Consider the following 20173-nt stretch of genomic DNA (forward strand, 5'->3'; position numbering starts at 1 on the left):
CCACCGGGATACCTGGAGGTGGCAGCATTATGCTGAATGGAGACAGTAGGATACATGAAGCTTGTCAAGAAGATGAATGTAGCTAAATTAAGGGCAATTTGGAAACAAAACGCTGTACAAACCGCTAAAGGCTTGAAGCTAAGGTGGTTTGCAGTTAAAAAAAGAAGCGGGTAGCAACTTGAGTCTGTTTAAATCTAGTAGAGACCAAAGAGAACTTTGAGATGTCAAAGTATTACGTCTCTAAATACTGAGCTGAATACAAATGCACACCCTATTGTTTACATTTTGAATCCATAAATAACTAATTACAGCATTTAAAAAGTTTAAGGGAGTATTTCAAGAAACTTGTACTTTGAGAAATGATCAGCAAAAACAACTCAGAGCTGTGGTCTGAACTGGAACGAAAGTAGACAAAGTCAAAGTATGTCTAAACTTCAGCTGCTGGTTCCTGTAATAACTACTTGTATACTAACGTCCGTTTTAAACAGCACACAGAAAACGTATACATCATTCAATCAGTGTCGGCACAGCTTCATGTAGTCACTCAGTGTTTATTGCTGGAAATTAAATAACTCCCATTGGATTTTAGTTCCAAAATATGGCATTCTGCAGCAGCACTTCAGCCAGTTTATGTGCACAGAGCAGACACCATTAAAGAAAAAAAAGAAAAGAAAAACATAAAAAGGTTTTAAGTATTCTGATAAACACACATAGCCCTGTTGCTTATTAGTGAATGATCAACAGGGAAGTTCTTGAGGACTGGAAAAGTGGAGGGTTGCGGAGCTGGTGGAGATTTGAGAAAATCGGTTTTCTCTTCCCCGTCCTCAGTTGTGCAGTCGTGACTGATTCTTAAAGAAACAAAACAAACTGCTGTCATGAATGTACCATGACGCAGGGAAGCCAACAACCTCTGCAGATGTGTTGTCCTTAAGACGAAAAAAACAAACAAAAAAAAAACAAGTGTTTTTAATCGTCCCATAATGTAAACAACCAGGAATTAGATATGTGCATAGGCTTCTAGGTTACAAACACAGCTGATGGTGCAAGAGGTTGTATGGTTGTCTCCCAGGGCAACCCTAACAACACACTCCAGTCCTTTAGTCTTGACAGATGAGGAAAGCTGAGGAACAAGCCTAAAGTGGCTGAAGTCGTTTTCAGAGGAGTTATAAGGCGATCCGTTGGCGCCGTCTCTGCGCTGCATCTGTCCTCGGAGCAAAGACATCACAGATAAACAGCAGTTAAAAAAAGGACGCACAGTAACGAGAGAGAGAGAGAGAGAGAAATACAATCATTAGCTGGATTTAAACAAAGCAGCCAGTCTATTTGGTTTGCTCCCGAAATGCGATAAAAACCGACAATCGAATAAATGACGAAGCAGAGAGGAGAAGGTTCATTACTGGGGAGAGTTTGGCAGGTTTGTGTAGCATAGAAGTGGGATAAAGGTTTATTCAGTTCCCTTTGGACACGCCAACACCCCCGCTGACAGCAGTAGTGAACAGGAGGAATCTTTTAGGAAGACTAGACATAAATCATCACAGCGAGCTGGAAGCATGCTGCTGTGATAAAAGCTAGTGGTTCGCCTCGCTACAACCAATAATTCATCTGAAACAGCTACTTTTGTAAAAAGAAAACTGCTTTACAACCTTTACGCAATGCTTTCAGTGTACTTAGGTCTCACTTGTGAAACATTTTTAGGTTGCAAATTAATGTCTTACTCATGCTACACTAGATTTATCATCATCATCACATTTCTTTTTCATTCAGAGAAAATAAGTTAAAAAGGAGAAAAGGGGGAAGGGAGGTTTGAAGAGATTTTGCATCCACTGCAAATGCATATTAAAAGACAAATTTCATGATTTTCAACCCGGTCATACTGTAACGTTAGTGTTAAAGTCGGAATCCGAAGATGCTGAACTCCCTTTGAGAACAATTTTAACTCTGTCATCGCACGGTCAATTCAAGTTACTCGACTCGTGCGATTCATCCAAACAGCTCTCTGCTCTTCTTCTTTGGTGCTGCTGATCCGGCGTAGGAAACCCAGCGGCGTACAGCAGGGAGAGTTTCTGCGTCGGTGAGGTAAAGACAAGATGGCCCGCATCGGTCCCAGTCGGTCCGTGACGGGGGCCGTAAAAGCACTTAATATTCCCGACTGCGGTATAAAAAAGAAAAAGGTTAAAAGAAACCAAGCTAAACGATATCAGCCGTCGACCCTGGACAGTACGCTTTTGTTCACGTGTAAACCCATGCAGTCTGTAAAATCTTTACAGGAAGTATTTATGTTGAACGTCACAAGGAAAGGCTTCCCCGGCCCTCCTGTTCACAGTGCAGTGGCTCCCGTCTGCAGACTCGGCGTTAGCGGGGAGCGAGGTTAGCCTTTGATGTTTTGCCAGTGCATCTTTAACACGGAGGTGATGATGGTAGCTGTGAGAGAGGCTGAGGTCGAGCGGAGGCTGAGGTCACACGTGCGGCTCCCCCGAGGGAGTCGAGCCGTTGGCTTTGCTCTTGTTCTTGCTGCTCTTGCTCTTGCGGACGAGCATGCGGCTAAGCGTGGCGGTCCTGCTGGCCCGCTCCACTGCGGCCGGAGACTCGAGGTAAACCAGGTCGTTGTGCGACTGGCTCATCCCCGGCTCTTTGCGCTGGTGGCGACGCCGGAAGAAGAGCTTGGCGCTCTTCTGGAGGAAGCTCCCTGCAGCAAAAGAGAAAAACGTGAGGTAAGGAAACAAGTTAGCATGAAATTGAAGGAAACTACTGCTTGTCCAGAACCTTTAGAGAATCTGAAAGATTAAGAAACAAACGGGAACTTAAAGTGGTACAGGCTATGTGTTAGTTGGACTTTTTTTAATGGACTCTATAATGGATGCTTAGGAGGAAATGATTGTAGATATTAATGAATTTGGAGGGGTTTTATAAATACCAGCTAACACACGCAAACTGTATCATCAAACAGCCGTCACTGAGTCCAACTAGCATGCTTCCTTTGTTTCTGTCTACAATCTGGAAACACGCTACATGCGTCTGTTGAGGTCAATTTAAAATTTTTAATAAAACCTACAAATAAATTAATGACGGAAAACACATTAACAGGCTCAACATTATAGTGTAAAGTGAATGAGCCTCATTATCAAAAATTAAAGCAAATAAAAAATAATCCGCTGTAAATAATCACCTTTAACCTTTACGGTTTCTTAGGGATGCACCATGAACTGGCATTGACCAATGCTGGTCATTTTTTAACGCATCAGTACAATAAATAAAAGCGGGAAATGTTTCTTTCCCTTCTGGTTGCCGTTTGTGTTTTTGGAAGTCGGCCATGTGCCGTTTGTTTGGCTGTGTGACGGTGATGGTGATGCAGTAAAAGATTGTGGGCTGTTTCCCTACAATTTTCCATTATTGAAAATGATCATAGAGAGCCTCAGCGTCGCTGATCTGAGACCAGGTTTCATATACTCACAAAGTGCACCTCAAACCTGATGTGAAAATGACAGTTCAGACTTTGCCACATTTGATAAATGAGGACCAATGTCTTTTACTTCTGTTTCAGTCAGATCTATGGTGCGTGATTAGAAAAAAACAAAAACAAAACAAACAAACTATAATCGTCAGCCCCGTCATACTCCTAAATTCTAGTAGTGCTACTAGCAAGACTACACACACTAGAGTCTGAAAGATGCTACAAGCTCATGAAGTAACTTACTCATCAGGGCAAATAGTCTGCTTAGCACTGCTCTCCTCTAAGATGGCAGTGATGAAAGTTCAAAAAGGTTCAAACAAATGGAAGAAAAGAGAGAAAAGAACAAAGAAAACAGACAGGATCATTGGGTAGGAACAGACAGCCATAAAAAATACAGGCAAAAACATAAATCTGACCGCACACAACTTTAAAGATATTATTACTAGTGGTCCACCTGCTTATGGGAGCTCAACACTTAAAGTAAGTGTAGGTGAAAAATAGATAGATTTTTATTTTATATATGAATTTGGTCTGTATTTAAAACCAAATGCAGAACGTAGCTTGTGCTGAGTTTGTCAGCCAATCACATCATCTGCTGCTTTCACACCATGACATGGACATTTCAAACTCAGCTCAATGTCTACGGAGAAACGGGAAGCTTTAAAATCTTTAAAATCTTCTCAGCGCGTCTGGCAGAATCGTCAAAACAAACCATTACTTCTGAGTTTATTTTCCTGAAAAATACAAGACGCACAATGGAATCAGCTTTTAATCATTTAGCTTTAAAAGAGAAAATGATGGAGGTGCTGTGGTGGTACAGGGATTAAGCACAGCCCACAGAAGGAGGCCTTAGTTCTCGCAGGTTCGATTCCCAGCCTGGTGACCTTTGACCCACATCTTCCCATCTCTCTCATTACCCACTTTCCTGTCATAGCACTTTCAAACGAAGGCCACTGACAAAAAAAAACCTTCTGAATGAAAATGCTTTGACAATCTGACATTGTACATTTTAGCTTGGATGCCCTGGCAGTTATTCTAAAATGACCTCAAGGAAAAACATTTTTGAGATAAAACGCATTTTGAGATATTTAAAAACAAAAACCAAAGAAACGTGTCAGCGTGCCATGATCGGTTGGAAAACAGGACAAAAGGAGACTTCTCGGTTAGGGTGACTATTTAAATGATACCTCTGTCCCACCACTTGAAGAGACAGTTCTGTAACCCAGTCCTGTGTTTAAGAAAATCATATTAAAAAAAAATATTTTGTAATTTCTATATTTATAAATATAAATGTATGATGGGTGCATCTCTTCTACAGCCAGCCTGCGGGTCATTTCTGGACGCCTTGCGTGATTTCTCACCTCTGCTTTTCTTGCAGCTCGCCTCAGACACACACATGGACAACGACGTGTTGTCTAGCGCTTCTTCGGTTTGACTCTCCCAGTCTTCTGGGGGCCGGCCGACTCCGGCGGGCCCCTCCTGGGACTCGGACCCCTCAGGGACGCTGCTGGTGCCCGACGCGACCGCCGTGGTCACGTCCTGGGTGGAGCTGCTCTCCGACATCGAGGCGTCCATCTGTGCCGCGTAGCCCGCCATCAGAGCGAGTTCGTCGTCCTGAGACAGGGGCGTCTAAGGGAGGAAGCAGATGTTATTGCTAAGCTGCGTTTCCAGATGTGCTTCCACGGGGTTTCAGCAAGAGGCAAAAGAAAAACCAGTAACGACACTCAAACTTCTAGCTTTCTTTTTTTCTTTAAAAGAAACTATCACAAAAAACAAAAGAGACAGCTTCTGTTCAAGATTCCTGCAGCTCATCCTTACTTTGGCGATGCCCGAGATGATGATGGTGCTCTTCTTCACCGGCGACTTGAGCTTCTGCTTGGCGGACTGATGGAGCTGTCTGATGGCTGCTTCGGCCACCGGGTCGGTCCCGTTGAGCATGAGCAGCTCCGTGTCGGAGGACGACAAGGCCTTGCTCACCGTGCCGCCCAGCGGGGACACCTGCTCTGAAACCCGGCGCTCGGCTAGCTTGCCCTTGCTGTTGATCGGCTTCAGGGCGGGCTCTGACGAGACAGAAACTACGGAGTTGTACGACTTCAAATAATATGAATGAACTCGTTGATCAGAAGAGATCTATTGGTGACGATCTGCAGGTGTAACCCTGCGTCGACGCGCCCCAAACCTCATGAACAAAGTCCAGGCCAGATCAGTAAATAACTGTTAAATGTTCAGCTGCAACAAAGGGAAATGTTGGAGATAAAAACAATTCTGGATCATTTGTGTGTCTTTTTTTTTATTTATTTTTTTACATGTTTTCTATTTAAATTACAGGGTAGAATATTTCCCACTTTCCCAACAAGCCCACTGCGGTCACAGTTTCACTGCTTTACCAGTGTTGTTGAGCGGGAGAGGTCGTCCTGGCTTGCTCTTCACGGCGGTGACGGTGGTGACCACGGTGCCGCAGGGCATCACGGTCCGGTCCATCTCCACCCTCTTACTGGCGGCTGGAGTTGGAGGCTGCCAGGACCTCACCTCACTGGGCTCTAGAAAGGTAAACTTTGAGATAAAAGTCAGGTTATTGGATCTACTTACACATATAAAATTAGCTTTGATGCTAACAGGCTTGGTGAAGTTACCTCAGTAGTAAGTGATCCAGTCACAGAATCTTTGGTCTTAAGTGCAAATGTCTGCTGTCCTTTGGGTTGCTTCTTCACCAGATCAAAAGGCACACACACCTTCCCTAGTAGAGAACCTGGACACGCACAGCAACCGTGTTTTAGTCCCTCCTCCACAACAACACATGCAGCGTTGCAGCTACAGAAAATAACACAGAGAGCTCCCCTTACTCTCTGGAGGTTGACCATCATTCATCAACTGAACAGAGAGCTCCTTTGATCGTCCGTTCAACTCACTGGTGGAAAAGAATAAATTAAATAAATCAGTTTAGTTAGCGTCTTTGCGGAAAATGCCAATTATTACGGGGTGGTGATGGTGAGCAGGTGTTGGCAAACTTACAAGACAAATGGCTGCTCCCAGGTAGGATTGGTTGTGTTCTTCAAAACGGAGGTGCTGAACCTCTGGGGGGGATCGTCCAGCTGCAGCACACACAGAGGATTCACGCTGCCTGCAGACACAAGAGGAAATGGTTCGAAAACTGGTGGCGTAGCAGGTAACTGTAGAAATCTTTCAAGCGTGAATACAAGCATAAAAAATGCTCAGGCCTCTGGTCACATGTTTTCATATTTCCCACTTCATTTTCATTTTTCAAGACAGCAGCTGTTTTTGAACCTTTTAATCCAATTTTTCAGATTTTTGTGAGTTGGATGAACTTCGTGTCGCATCGCATGTTTTCAACTTTGGTCATAACATTCATTCATTAATACGACAGCTATAAAGCTGTGTGACAGCTATAAACTTTAATGTGATGATATGTAACTAAATCAGACGCTAAATCTGAAACTGAGAATTTTGCAGTTTGTGAGTATCACACCATTCGCTAACTGGAAAGACAAAGACATGCGACAGCCGTCTTTCATGGTTAGCATTAGCTCAACTAATGGTCATCTTGAAAAATAAAAAAAATTATCAGTGAATATGATTTCTATGGGTCCAGTTATGCATGATTTGACACCAAAAGTATTCATCTGTGATAAATATAGGCACATTTAGTGCAAAAATAAATAGTCCTTGAAACACTTAAGGAAAACAACAACAAAAAAACTGCAAACCCCTGGCAAAAATCTGCGCTTTGTTAGGTTCTTGTGCCTGCATGTTAACGATTTTGCAGAAATATTCAAATGATCTGCTGAACTATAACGAGAGACTTCCTTTAAGAACATTTGCTAGGAGATCTTGAGCCAAAGTAAAGTGAGTATATAAACATGAAAAGCAGATTAGAAGAGATTCTGCTTTCAAGTGACTTAGAGTTGGAGGTTTTGTCACAGTGCTGCAGTAAATCCTGTAGATTACTGAGGTTGTAACACCACCATCCTCACTAGATAATTACTCCGTACTGTACTGGCACAATTAGCTTGTAATCTTAGCCACCCTCCCTCCCTCCTGACCGCAGGGAATTCTCACATCCTGCTCCATCCTACTACACTGGGTGTGGCGGTGCTGATGTGGGTGTTGAATTACCTCCACACAATGCAAACAACATTTAGCTGAAGTCACAAAACGGGGCAGAAAGCACCTGCTCTCCTGCACTCTGGACTGGATGCCCTCCTACATGAGCAGAATAAACTACACTTAGGTTGTGGAGCTTCCTGGTCCCGTTGAAAGATTTGCCTCCTTCCTGTTGATTCAGGAAACATTTCCTTCTTAACCGGATCAAATGGCTGTGCAACAAAATGAGATTAATATGTTGAGGCGACAAGTTCTCGGTGTCACAAAAGGTGGATTCATTGGAGTGTCGTCAAATCACCGTGGTGACATGAGCTCGACTAAACCTGCTCCAGAACAGGTTATGCGGCACATTGTAACTCGTAAAAATCGTGTTATCGTGTTTGATTTTAAATTTAAATACAACTTTTTTTTATTGTTTTTGTTCTCTTTTCTTCCATATAGTCATTTAAAAACTGTGTTCAAAGGAGAATTATTAGAAGCCTCTATGTGAGCCACACAGGCTCAATAAAAAGTAAGGTGATGGAATCACAAAAAGTACCAACTGGCCATTTTGGAGAAAAAACAAGTATTAAAAATGGTTACTAATGAGTATGGAGTGGTTTTCCAATAAAATCTGAAATCTAATTGATGGATTACCACAAAGCTATGCAGACAAAAAGCCTAAAATTCAACATGTGTCCAGACCGCCTAGAGCAGAGGTCTGCAACATTTACTCTCCAAAGGGCCAGTTTGGCCCTCAGTCCAGGTCAATAAAACTAATTTAAAGCCACAAATGTTACATAATCTTTTTTTTTTGTTTTGTTTTTTTAAATAAACAAGTTGATTTGTGATTATAACTGCTAATGATGACAGGTTTCATCTCCGTGTCTCTGCTGCAGTTTTCTACAGCTCACAAACTCAATTTTCCTTTAAAAAAAAAAAGCCCCCTGCAGCATCTCTCCAGCAGCAGTGTCTGCTTATCGCTCTGCTCTGCATGTCCTCCAGAGCAACGGACAGGAAGCTCACTGCCATGGTTAGATCTCAATCTGTACAGACGGTACAGTTCTGATGGTTTCTCTGTGCTTGTTTTAGCAGAGAGAGGAAAACAACAACAAAGTATTTCTAAGAATTTCTTTAGAACGCATCAATTATTTACTTTGGCAAAGAATAGGAGAACTAGCTCTCAAAAATACTAGAGCCACAAGGTAGCAAACAACTGTTGATAGGCTTCGAAATTACTTAGGAATTGGGAACTCGATGGGTTTCAAATTGGTTCTCAACTGCATGTTGCTACCCTACAGTAACAGCAGGATAGCCTCTGAGAGTTTCGAAGCGTAGCGACATTATTCGTTTACTCCTCCCAGGTATATCCTCGTCTTCATTTCTCTGAGTTTGGAGGATCCGGGCGACTTAAAGAAGAAGTGTGTTGAAAATGCTTTCATGGTGCAGAACTGCAGAGCTTTGCAGCCCAGCAGCTCACCTGCAGCGTCTTCCTCCTGACTGAGTGTGACCCGAGTGTTTTTCACAAGCAGCTTCCAGTCGTGGGCGCGGGGGGGCTTCGGCGGCGACAGCACTTTGCTATGAGCTTCCTGTTGGAGAAAACACAGAACAGAAAACTGTTGGTAAACAACAGTGACCAACTCGCGGAACCAGTTGAGGATGCGAGATGGCATATGGTCTGCAAATACTTTTTACAAGAATTAAAAATAAAAAAAGTATGATACGCATATGTATTCACTCTCCTTTATTCTGGTACCGCTAAATGAAATGTAGTAGACGTGAAATTTAAACCACGACTAAGTTATAAAAATAATATAATTATATAATTACTATTATATAATTATAATATAATCAACTCAGTTACAGCAAAAGGTCCCTTTTTGAGTCTGAATTAATGATGAATCAAAGACTAAACTAGTTGACAATTACTTCCGAAAATCAACTCATCGCGGTTAATCTGATTAACCGTTTCAGACCCGATTCAGGTCAGAGAGCAACACAAAGCAACCCAACAGTAAAAAAACGCGTCGCCTCACCTTGCGCTGCGAGGCCTGAGTAGGCCTGCAGCTCAGCAGCACAGAGGGACGAGTCGCACGCAGCAGCTGCCTCAGCTGCTCCTTAACGGCCGCTGCGGTCCACGTGTTGGCAGCATCCTGACAAGTCAGGAACAGACATGGTGAATCAAAGGTTTCTTTCTTCAACTGGAAACATAAAGCAACTCTTTGAGATTGAAACATGCTTCTACTTCTCGCTGATTATTATTGATTTGTTTGACAAACAGAACTTTAGTCAGATTCCATCTTAAATTAAAGCTGCGTCGTGACCGAGGGCGTTCTTCACCGCCGCCTCAAGTTAGCCTGCCGTGCAATCCCACTCTTCGCCAGTAGGGGCCACTCTAAGCAAACCTCCACATTATGTTCAGACAGGCTCACTGATGAGCCGTCTTCCTGTTTGGGGGTCAAAGGGCTAATGAAAACCTTCTGTGGCATTTAGAAATTATTATTTGTCCTTAGACAAAGTTTAAACACATAAAGCACGTTTTTTTTCCTCAGAGGGACCCATTTTTGCATCAAATTTGAAATACCTACGTTATATTTAGGGGGCGCTGTTGAGCCAGTTGGCCACGCCCATTTCTGATTACATTGGAATACAAAGATTTCCAAGGAGATTTAATTTTATTTTTTACAAAGTTTATTGGGTATTTGAGTATTTCAGACAACCCCAAAAAGAAATTCCCTTACAGATTTCTTTTTGTAAGGGAATAATTTTTTTTTTAAACATTTCAAAATGCAATAAATCCTTATATTGTGAAACAAAATATTTTTCAAAACTCGGCTTAATACACCGTCTTTGATCCCACATGTTCTCAAACCATTATCTGACATAAACCTGTGACTCAGTCGAGGGAAAGGACGGATTCATGATTTTAGCAAAACATAAACACGTCTGAAATGTTTCTAAACAACAAAATGGAGCAATTGGCTTAGAAAATTGTAGTTTTGTGGTGTGTGTACCCAAAACACAAGTCAAGTCTTTAAGATGCTTTTTTTTTGCTTGTCATATTTTTTAAAAAAATCAATAATACCTATTAGAACAAGCCGTCTGCCCTTTTTCGCTCCCAAATCTTAGCCGCTTTTGACTTGTTTCATTTAATATTGTTTACTATGTCAGTTTCCCCAAATACAGTGAAGCAGCAATAGCACAAAAAGGAAAATTGTCACATTTTTAGCCACAGCCCATTCCTAAAACCAGTCTAAGATTCATTTATCAATATATTCATTAATTTTGATACAAGAACCCATTTCATACCGCATGCAGAGATCTTCACCATCAGATTTACCTGTGTGAGGTCGGGGGTCACGTGCAGGCCCTCAGTGTCCAAACGGGACACTTCCCAGCTCACCTTGATCTCATCTTGGACTTCCTGCATGCGTAGCTGAAGCTGAGGAGTACACAGAAATAATTATTTCACACAAGTCGTCTGCTGATGAAGCAGAAGGTTTGAGGCTGGCAGAAATATTTTCCTCAGACTTTATGGCTTCGGTTTTTATTGCGGCAAAGTGAGTTGCTTCTAAGTTAATTACAAAGTTTCTCCAAATCAACCTAATGACAAAAACCTTATTGAGGGCAGAATAGTTGCTTTTAAAGGGAGTGGTGCCCTGATAAAAGGAACGCTAGGAGAAGAGAAGACCAGTACTACGACGGGCTTGTTCGCCTAGTAGGAAAAGAAATCTGTGGAAAGGAAGGAAAGTGTGGAAAAGAAAAGAGAAACTGGGTATTCTTGCCTCAACAGGCCCTGGATTCCAGTGTGGGACTGATCAGAGGCCATGTGATGCCAAACAAAGGCCTTATCAGACACGAACAGGAATTCTTTAATGGATCGAGAAAACACACATCACAGCCTCTGATGGAAATGGCCAGAGCGCTTTATAAAAATAACCAACAATAACATCATTAATTACTTTGCAAGTGGGGGCAAAAACTGGAAGTAATCAAGCAGGAAGTGCTTGTTTTCACCACGACGACGTGGGATTGTTATTTGAGACGTGACATCATTAAGATGAGGATTTTTCCTGAGAAAAAATACTTTCTCAGAAAGTGTGTGTGTGTGTGTAAGAGAGGCAGAACAGGCCATGCCAGAAAACAATTATTAGTGTGAACCCAGTAGTTTCAAAACCCAGAGGGAGCCAGAACATAATGACTAAGATATTAGCAAACTTTATTAAACTAGCAGGTTTTATAGGTGAAGCATAAATCCGTGGTTCAATGTGCTGAAATGAACCCAGTTTTCCAGTGGGACAGTTCCAGTTAACTCTATGGCCGTCAATCAGTCTTTACCAAAAGAGATGCATTATATTAGAAAGTATCCAAACATTCAACTTTACACGCAATGAATAATACAGAGTTGGCTCATCCTGTGCAGCTGTAACAGCCTCAGCTCTTCTGGGAAGGTGTTCTGGATTTTTTTATAGGAATACTGGATCATTTTGTTCCAGGAGAACATTTGAGAATATTTGAACAAGAGATGCTGGCTAACAGTGCTAATTTACTCCAATGGTGCTCCATAGGGATGAGGTCAGGACTCGGAACAAGCCAAGCAAGTTTATCCACATCAAAGTCTTTGTTGGACCTTGTCTAGAGAGCGCTGCTGCACAGTCCCGGCAAGAACGCTGGAATCAGGGTTTCTGCAGATTCCAGCACGTCATTTTAACACCTTTGGAAAGCCATGCTTGAATAAAATGTTTTATTTTGCTTTATTTAACCTTTATGTCACTGGGAAAATCCCATTGAGATTAAAAATATATTTTGCAAGAGAGCTCTGGACCAAGAAGTTACAGAACGTTCACAGCAAAACGTGGAGGTCATCAGAAAACAGCTGGGGTGTGACTGGGCTGATTACTGGCATCGGGGTGTGTAGAGGTTTTAAAAAGCTCCCAACCAAAGTTTTTACTTTATTAAAAATCTGAATTCCAAATATATTTGAAATCTCTCATATACATACATTTGGAGACCAGTGTGGAATATTAGAGGAGTTACAAACTAACACAAGTTAACCTTAAAATATATATATGATATTAAAATTCTTGATATTTTTTAATTTTACTGAATATTTTTTATATTTAAGTCAATTTTGACTTCTATATGAAGTCATCATCTTCTTCAGTTTATTGGAGGTTGGCAAACAGCTATGTGGTGTGCATTACCGCCACCTACTGGTGAGGAGTGTGGCTGAGAATGGCAACGTTCAAACATCCTTAAAATGATGTGAATTTATCTCAGTTTCTACGTGAAGAGAGAAAATTATTTACAAATGTGAATGTACACACAGACTGTTCATACTGGAAAAGGAATACACAAAATTATCAAAAGCTAATCCCATTAATTATTTGTATACTGCTTATTACTAAATCAATATTGAATCAAATCAATGTGAAGAGTCAAAATTGAATTGAATTGTGAGGTTTTCAGCAATAAAAAAAAACCCTCTGGGAAGTGGTTAAAAGTTCCTATTATTGAAATCGGCAACTATATTTACATTTTAAAGATGGAGGCTGCATGTGCCGAGGCTCTTCCTCATCACACGCTGCAGGTTGTACAACGTTAAAAGCCAGAGTGCTAGCCCACCTTCGCGCACCGGCTGGACCATTTTGTCCACATGCAGAAGCACAGGCCTTCTGTCCTACATATCCTGACCCTCATTACACGATAAGCTGAGAGCGTTCCAGCCTGGATCGCTGTCAAGCAGAAGGGAACATTTAACAGGCCTTCCGCTTTTCCAGGCTAATCCAAAGCAGTGAGAGTGACAAAGAGACGAGAGGCCTCCTTTGTTTCCCTGGATTCATGGCAGATCGGATGGGCGACCAAAACAAAAACAAGCCGGCATGCTTCCTGCCTTCAGGCTTCCAGTCGTTCACCCCCGCTCTGTTAAAAGCACAATGAGCTTCGGCTGGTGACAAGCACCTTATGACGCTAAAAATAGCTCTAATACAATTGGGTTACCTCGCGTTGTCAGTGACTCTACATCAGTGAAGATTTAAGACTGAGCGGGATGAAAGCCTAACAGGATTAATGAAGAGTAGTGGCCTGATATGAATCCCAACACCTTTCAAACCCCACTTCCAACCAGAGACTGGAAAATACTGACAAATATCCACTGGAGATATTTTTGGAACAGATCAGCACAATCAGCAAAAAAAAAAAAAAAAAGGTCTCAATAGTTATTAAGGTCATAACTAGGGTTTCATCGATCCTGTAATGTAAGCAGAGTGGGCCCTCTTTCCTGGAGACGGGCCTGACACGGACCTTTAATGAGGTCTGTGGGACTTTTGCCAAGCGCAGAAACAACCTCAAACCATTTAATCTAATGCTGCTGCCAGCACTGATTCAACGCATTCAATAAACTCTCTCATTAAACTAAACCACACTGGCAAGGAGGTAAATCTGTTTTCATTGTTAAAACAATAATAAAAAATAATAAATTAGGGAACAAAAAAAAAAAACACGGCATTATTACGTGTGCTAATTTAATTGAATGTGGAGCCTGCTGAATGTAGCGTATTTTACCTGCAGCTCTACTGGAGCTATGCACGCCGTGTATTTGCAAGGATCCGCTCCGGCTGAGGAGGATGCTGCGCTGAGAGAGAACTGAAGCTTCTCTCCAACCACGCTGCAGGAGGCGGCCTGTTGTCAGGAAGGAAAACAGAAAGCAGTTTAACTCGGGAGGGGAACTACAGGCGCAGGACTCAGAATTGAAAGAAAACAAAAAAGCAATCTTGAGTTCTCTAATTCTTTGGTCACTTGTAAAAATGTTGAGTTGCGGGACTTTAAAGGGGCAGTATTATGTGCTTTGCAGTCACATTACATCATTTTATAACACAACCTCAGCAGATGTGCGGTTGAGCTCAGCAGATGTGCGGTTCCACCAGGTGTTTGCTAATTGTTGCTGGCTAGTCTGAAGGAGCCGAGTGGAAGAGTGGCGAGGGAAGAACCTGCCTTTGTCCCCATGATAGAGGTGAAACAGCTAGCTAGCTAGCAAGGGTATATTAGCTGCTAGCAAGCAACAGAATGCAATGAAGATGTTTGGGTGTGACTGAAACCTTTGCCTGACAAAATGGTCACATGAGGAAACAAAGTTACACTAAACAGTCTTGCCGCAAAAAAAAAATTAAGACCTGTTATTATCATAGGCAAACTTACATTTAAAACAAAACAAAAAAAACAAGACATTTTAAGGCCTTGATTGTATACAAACAAATGTAAGACTTTTTAAGGAGGCGTGGAGGCCCTGTGTATACTTGAGCTGGAATGTATGATTTACTCTCCTGATTTTCTCAATTTTGGGAGATTGGCGAATGTCCAATACTTGCATGGAAAAACTAATTTATCCACCCATCTTATCTGCGTCTGGAAACGTCTGAATATCAGTCACTGTCCACTTTTGCTCTGCCTGACAGACCTGCCCACCAGCTCACATCTGCTATTCACAATAGTCACTCCACTGTTGACAACGTAGCGATTTTGTCACTGCATTTAGCAACTTTTCAGACAAAACAACAAAAAAATAAATCAGTAATGCCCACACATGGACAAGGAGAACATGCAAACTCTACGCTTGAGCTTCACTGACCAGAATTTGAGCCTGAAACCATTTTGCTGTGCCACTGTGTAGCCCAATAATTATTTACGTTGCATGTTGCATAATCATTCTAAAAACAGAACCAACCTCGACATGGCTTTTCTGCGCACGGCGAGCGTATGCAAACTTCTGAGCAGAGCTGGTGCTGCGAGACGCAGCCGACTGTATCGCAAAGCAGAAGAAGCACTTCAATTGGTCGAAGCGGTTTAAATCACATTAATTGCACTCCCTCCGCCAGAACAGTATGAAGCTGCGGAGCGGGCCTGTGCTGCATTACGCCTTTATAAACCACAATAAAATATTTTTAATGAGGCATAAAGTCAGACAGCACTATTCATATACAAATGAGCTGGTACTGGTTCAGGCAGCCTGTTGCTGGGTCCCTCTGAGTAATTCTACTCTGTTGCAGCACAGCCACACCTTTATCACTTGAGACAGACATGGCACAATGCAAACTCACTGCTTCAGCTCACGGTCGGTGACTGTGCAACTCTCACAGCAGCATTTCTCTTGTTCAGTGTGAACTGAAGAAGGAAATTCTGCGAAAACTGACTTGCAGTCTGATTTGTCAGTTGCAGAAATCTACACTTTAACCTCGGACTGTTTTTGTCTGTATTGTCCTTCCTCTTTTCAATTCACGCATAAACATAAAGCCTTCAAAGTATCTGGAAAAGAACGGTAAGAGTAGTTAATGTGTATAAGAACAGAATGCAAAGGATGAACTAGCAACCTGTGTGACAATACTAAGACGTAATTGTTGCGGATATTGACACTGACACTCACACCGTTGTCCAACCAAGTGTGAAAGGAGAACGAGATCACCATTGTTGAAATGTGGAACATATTCTACCTGCTTTGGGTTTCAATCGCTCAAAGAGGAAACATAAACATCCCCAGTGAGTCATAACATTGTGTTATCTCGCTTTATTTCTTTCACATGCCGCTAATAAAAACAAAAGCAAGCGGACTTGTCGGCACCTCTGGTTTAAGTAAATTCACCTTTAATTGCGGTAGCACAATCTGACAGAGAAATGAAAAATCAAATTTGAGAACACAATTCAGTTGTTTTGTTTTTTTTTTATGTTACTGTAACTGATATCCTTCAAGTATCTTTAAAGGCACGTTGTGGATGATGATATTGAGGGCAGTCAGTCTCGCAACATATCTGAAGAAGCCTCTGACTGAAGACCGTTGCCTCATGACAAGCAAACAGCTCAGTTAGCAGATGATCATCTGCAGTAACATCCGGATGACACCATCAAATGTTGGCAAGCACTGCTAACCCACCTCATTTGCTTCTGCCACTCCTCTTTGAGCCCCTGTCTTGACACGTTTGATATGAGGAAACCAAAAAGTAACAAAAATACCCCCATAAAGACCAATACAGAAAAAGAACAAATGACAACTAACAGCCTTCTTCTAGAATATTGCTTCAAAACCAATTGCCGTTTTCTTGCCGATTGGCGATTATCAATCTTTAAAAAGCCTGACCTGCTGATTCTGATTTTGGCCAATACTGATTTTTTTTTTGTCTCAAATCTTCCTAAATAAAGCAAGAAAGTTGCAGAGTTGTCAACAGTGGGGTGACTACTGTTAGCTGCAAACGTGCAGACAGTCAAACATCTCTCATAGCAGAGCAATAGAGAATAGTGGTTGATTTTTAGACCCTTGCTGAGGAAGATAAGATCGGTGGATAAGATCTGCTTCACATGTAAGTACTGACCAATCACTGATCACCCAGAATTAAGGAAATTGGGGCAGATTTATTGATGTACTCCTTCATAGATGGCGTTTCCCATCCATTAGATGCAACCAAATCCCATGTCTGGCAAGTTTGCATGTCAGGTTGTGGCGCAAGAACACTCCTGTCTCTACGCTCCTCCCCATTGCGGAGCGTCACAGCGATACATAAGCTTCTTAAACACACACACACGTACCGCTCACAGCAGGTGGGGAGAAATAAGCCTCTGTTCATTAAAACTCTGCACATTCGACAACAAGTGCAGCTGCTAAACATCGTGTCCGTCACAAAGAAAACGGCTGAGTTTGCATGGGGAAGCGGGCCCATCCCTATCTGACCTCTCGGAAAAATAAAAGCTCCCTGGGTTCGCGTCCAAGCATTGTGGAGAAGGCTGGCGCAAAATTTGCACAGCTGATAAGAGAAGGAGCAATGTTTCACAGAGGTGTGTGTGTGTGTGTGTGTTGATTTTTTCTGCCGGTGTTCATCCATTCATGGTGCATACAGTCTTAGGCAACAGCATGGACACCCTTTGAACCTTTTTACGTTGTCAAATGCGTACAGCAATAAACCTCAATGTGGTGTGAATCCAAAGGGAAACGGAGACATGGTAATGATTTTTAATATAAATCTTTAAGTTGTGGCAGCTGTTTATATTCATATACACTGAAACCCCTCAATAAAATCCAAACAGCTGACTTCAGAAAACACCCACTTAGTTAATAGACTCCATAAAATTTTAAGATAAACGGGCCAACATTTCAGTCCGCAACCCTTACAATCCGAAGAGCCATTTTTTTTGCCCTCAGTTCAGCTAAATAAAACTCAGAGCTGCAAAAGTTATGTTACCTCTTGAAAAATACAGCTTATAATCTCTTTCATGAGATTTGTTTTTTAAGAATTACATTTAATTTGTATTTTTTTAGGTTTAAAAATAAGGAAAATGAGAAAACATTTGCATTTCCCAACATAATAACAAGAAAACTACATCTAAAGAAATGTGAAGTTAATTTTCATATCATTTTACAGAGGAATTCCAGGACAATTATTCCATGAAACAAAAACAAACAAAAAAAACTGAGAAACTTCTAAAAACCTCCATTGATAATTATGTCTATATTTCAAAAACTAGATTGTTCTTTATTATTGTTATCCAAAGTTGCCAAGAGTCAACGTGGACGGTCCCTGGAGCCGCAGGTTGCAGACCCCTGCTGCAGTAGAGACCTTCTGCTGTAACAATCCAGAATACAAATGCATGCCACACTTTTCAGATTTCTGTTTACAAAACATTTTGCCCTTTCAATTATGCACCACTCTAACCCGTTAAAACACACTTGCAGCTTATGGTTGCAACATACAAAAGGGGTCCAAAGGTCATGAATACCAAAAAGAAAACAGAAAACGAAAGAAAGAAAATATGCAGAGGCTACTTTATAAACTTTAGATTAATGGGGAAAATCCCTGCACTAAAGCAGGCAGGTTGATGAGTCAGTGCCCGTCTGCTCCAAGATAAAATGCATTTGCAGTTGCAGGCATGGCTCCCGTTTTCCAAGGGGATTCTAGGAAGGCCAGTGCTGGGCTGAGTTACCTTGTTTGTGGCTGATTTCTGAAAGCCGGACACGGCGCCGACGGCGAGTTCTGGTGCCTCGGCGCCATCTTCTTCAAACGTCAACAGCAGATCGCCCTGATGAGAGAGGAGAGTTCAGATCAGTGTGCTCGTTGCAGACACATCTGTTTGAGCGTCGATCGACGACGGTTTATTGGCCAAGTCCTGCAATGTGTTCTGACTTGTCAAATTCCAAGAGCCGGAAAAGCAAAAATGACACAAAGTTGGCGTAACATGACTCATGTTAGAGTGACTTAAATTAAAAATACAACAACTACTACTACTCCAAAACTGTGGGGCGTGATTTCAGCTCCTTGTGAGAGCGTGTTTGGGGATTTTGCAATCCAGCCATATAAGGCATCCATCTTTCACGTTCTTTATTGGAGTCACCTGCCCCACAGCTGGCAGGTCAGCTGTCACCAGACTCACCCCACGCTTGGTTGCCTCTTCATTCAGAGCCTTGCACCACGCTCCCCTCCATTGGCTTTTCCAGCTCTGCTTTGACAGCGCCCATCCCAGCAGAGCCGCCGCTTCCTCCTCCTCCTCCTCCGCCGCCGCCTTGTCCTCAGCTGCTGCTCTCTGCCTGCTTCCTATGAGCCCGGGATGGAAATACTGTATGAAGTACAGAGCCAGCGTAACCAGGGATGCGACGAACAGGGTGACCATGCATAGCCACTGCGGGTCCTCCAAACCGAAATATGAACTGGTACTGTCCGAGTGGGACATTCTTTGCAACATTAAAAGAGTCACGGCTTAATAATACACCTGCTTCGGGAATTTTCCCGACAACCTCATAGTAGTAGTAGTTTTGGTTTCTGAAACGGCGAAATCACGAGTCGCCCTTATCAGATAACAGCAGTGATATGCAAATTATGTTCTGCATATTGATATTCATGCTGTACTACGAAGGTTCTGGTTCTGACAGAGGGAGATGGATGTAGTCCCAGGTTGAACAGCCCAGCTGAATGGCACTTATTCTCTTACTTCAAGTCCCGTTAGCTTCGTTGGCTAACCTCCGCAACCGTCTGCTCAAGTAGCAATTCCCAAATTAGCAAAGAGAGCCGCCAAAAGTTTTCCCAAAGCGTGCTATTTCCAAAGTGTCCGCCTGTACTCCGCAGGCCGGCAGTCAGATATGAGGTAAGAGTCCCAGTAAAACATCCTGAAGTGGAGGAGTTCAGCCCGTCCCGCTGGACTTCGGCTTGCGCCTCTCTCTCTCTGATCTGACTGTACAAAGTTATGGAGACCGATATGTGGCACAAACTGTAACTCCCACAATGCAGCGCGAAGGGGATTGTTAGTGTCCGAGGCTGCTCGAGGAAAAGCGAAACACGTTTCAATAAAGGCGCTGCTTAGTGTAGGCTGTAAAATAAATGCCTTTATTAGTATTGAATTTTAGTACTGCAACTGAAAACATAGATGTGGGCAAAATTCTAATTTAGCTTTCTAAAAAAATACACTAAATGTGTGTTTTGAGCCACTCGACTTTCCGTACCTGACCTTCACGTCATCAAAGACGCTGAAGTTAGTATCCCATTTGGAACTTGAGCCAGATTTCCTCTGAAGTGAATCACTCACTTTAAATAACGTCTGCCACAAGATGTCCTGGTCATTAATTAAATTAGTTTCGAATTCTTATATATA

The 20173-nt window shown here is 42.2% G+C and overlaps 1 protein-coding gene across 3 annotated transcripts; it reads right to left on the reverse strand.

Annotated features, from left to right (window-relative positions):
• Positions 1 to 531: 531 nt before the first annotated feature.
• c2cd2 (C2 calcium dependent domain containing 2) lies at positions 532 to 20100 on the reverse strand. Of its 3 annotated transcripts, XM_017308693.1 has the most exons (14): positions 18962 to 20100; positions 18515 to 18610; positions 14117 to 14233; positions 10893 to 10994; positions 9589 to 9705; positions 9033 to 9141; positions 6464 to 6572; positions 6295 to 6359; positions 6085 to 6200; positions 5839 to 6004; positions 5270 to 5526; positions 4813 to 5080; positions 3695 to 3731; positions 532 to 2686 (listed from the first exon to the last, which is right to left on the reverse strand). In XM_017308693.1, the coding sequence occupies exons 1-14, from the start codon at positions 19268 to 19270 to the stop codon at positions 2542 to 2544; spliced, it is 2013 nt and encodes a 670-aa protein (XP_017164182.1). In that variant the 5' UTR covers positions 19271 to 20100; the 3' UTR covers positions 532 to 2541. The 3 variants fall into 3 exon arrangements, with proteins under 3 accessions (XP_017164182.1, XP_017164181.1, XP_008426454.1); XM_017308692.1 differs by lacking the exon at positions 3695 to 3731 and having other exon boundaries at positions 18962 to 20097; XM_008428232.2 differs by lacking the exon at positions 3695 to 3731 and having other exon boundaries at positions 5270 to 5511; positions 18962 to 20092.
• Between the last annotated feature and the right edge of the window lie 73 nt (positions 20101 to 20173).

This window comes from Poecilia reticulata, linkage group LG14, assembly GCF_000633615.1.
Source record: "Poecilia reticulata strain Guanapo linkage group LG14, Guppy_female_1.0+MT, whole genome shotgun sequence".
Taxonomy (NCBI): domain Eukaryota; kingdom Metazoa; phylum Chordata; class Actinopteri; order Cyprinodontiformes; family Poeciliidae; genus Poecilia; species Poecilia reticulata.